At 50.5% G+C, this 1725-nt stretch overlaps 1 protein-coding gene across 1 annotated transcript in view; it reads left to right on the top strand.

Annotated features, from left to right (window-relative positions):
* The window catches only part of LOC119837309 (apoptosis-inducing factor 1, mitochondrial-like), a 7148-nt gene extending 5625 nt beyond the window's left edge, over nucleotides 1–1523 (top strand). Inside the window, exons 9-11 of the mRNA XM_038362827.1 lie at nucleotides 7–235; nucleotides 666–1007; nucleotides 1100–1523. Of these exons, the coding sequence (XP_038218755.1) occupies nucleotides 7–235; nucleotides 666–1007; nucleotides 1100–1171 (643 nt within the window). The 3' untranslated portion in view covers nucleotides 1172–1523. The remainder of the gene's footprint in view (nucleotides 1–6; nucleotides 236–665; nucleotides 1008–1099) is intronic.
* Nucleotides 1524–1725: the final 202 nt, after the last annotated feature.

Here is a 1725-nt window from a genome sequence, read left to right as displayed (position 1 = left end):
GCTGGGCGGGGTGCTGGTGAACGCGGAGCTGCAGGCGCGCGCCGGCGTGTGGGCGGCGGGCGACGCGGCCTGCTTCCACGACGAGCTGCTGGGCCGGCGCCGCGTGGAGCACCACGACCACGCCGTGGCGTCGGGCCGCCTGGCGGGCGAGAACATGGCGGGCCTGCGCCAGCCGCGCGCCTACTCGCACCAGAGCATGTTCTGGAGCGACCTGGGCGCCAACCTCGGCTACGAGGTGCGCCCCGATCCGTTGCGTTCGCCTCGCGCGCTCGCTGCTATTTAGTGAACTACGTTATTTCTGATAGGCTTTCTATGATGGTTATGGATGTTTTCATTTGAATACATTTGTTGTATAACGTCTAGCGAAATTGTTACGGAAAGCCGGTATTAAATAGTATGTTAACACTCTTCGTATATATAGCTATAAGCGAACAAACAAATTAACAATATTTTATTACTTTAAATGTACAGATAGTCAGTGATAGTCAAACCGTAAAACCGCTGTAGGAACTGGTGGTAAATTGAAAAAGAGTTATGATGATTAAATAGCGCTTCTACAAGAATTCTAAATGAATATATAATTGTTTGAATTCGAGATGGAGTAGAAAATATAATGTTAGCATAATGCCATGAAATAATGATGAAATTAAACTACATTTTTTCAGGCTATAGGAATAGTAGATTCGAGTTTAGAAACGGTCGGAGTGTTTTGTGAGGATGCGGTGAGCGACGCCAGCTCGGCTGCGCTCGCGGCGGGCGCTGCGGGCGCGGCGGGCGGGGCGCCGAGCGAGGGCGCGGAGGGCGCGGAGGGCGCCGCGCTGCCCGACACGCGGGCGCTGCTGGCGGCCAGCGCGGGCGGCGCGGCAGCTGCGGGCGCGGCGGGGGCGCCGGGCGACGAGGCCGGCGGCAAGCGGTACGAGCGCGGCGTCGTGTTCTACCTGCGGGAGCGGCGCGTGGTGGGCGTGCTGCTGTGGAACCTCTTCAACCGGATGCACGTGGCGAGACAGGTGCGCATGACCCGCCCCTCCCCCGCGCTCCCCCGCGCTCCCCCGCGCCGCCCCGAGCCGCCGACTGTAACTGTTCCGCTTTCGGTTCCCAGGTGTTGGCGCAAGGTGAATTCGAAGACCTGTTCGAAGTGGCGAAACTGTTCTCCCTGCACGAAGACGATTGAGCTATCGACGGCATTTATTTATACGTGTACATAGTATTACATAGATACTTTAAATAAAATGGTGTACGATTAAATTCTTAAATTTTATTGTCTTCTTCTGTTCGCCCCAATTCCATATGGGCTTACTGCTTTTTGTCAGGTCTGTCTTGCTTGTGTGCCAGGTTAGCTGCGTTTGCTTCGTTTATTTAACAACAATGAAGTGGCTAGGGGAGGGCATCTAAATTGTAATTTATTTGCGAAATATTTGAAGTCGATTTCGACAACAACTGTAATAAATCGTCACTACGCGGCAGTCCTCCTTGTCATGTGAGTTTTTTGGCACTTTTGCCTTGACTAAATCTGAAATAAAGTAAATTACCAACGTTTGTTTGCAACGAGTTTTTCCAACTAAATGGAGAACTGCTTACTATTATAATGACTAGGTTTTGTAAATAAAAAGATTTATTAAGTATCTCTTGTAGATTTGATTCAGATCTTTTTGTTTTACCCTTCCATCGTCTAACTGTGCTTATACAATATAGATTAATATAACTTTTGTATTTTCTGACCGTTAT

The sequence above is a fragment of the Zerene cesonia genome, chromosome 27 (genome assembly GCF_012273895.1).
Source record: "Zerene cesonia ecotype Mississippi chromosome 27, Zerene_cesonia_1.1, whole genome shotgun sequence".
Classification (NCBI taxonomy): Eukaryota; Metazoa; Arthropoda; class Insecta; order Lepidoptera; family Pieridae; genus Zerene; species Zerene cesonia.
The sequence above is the reverse complement of the archived record's forward strand: the minus strand, read 5'-3'. Positions and strand labels throughout refer to the sequence as shown.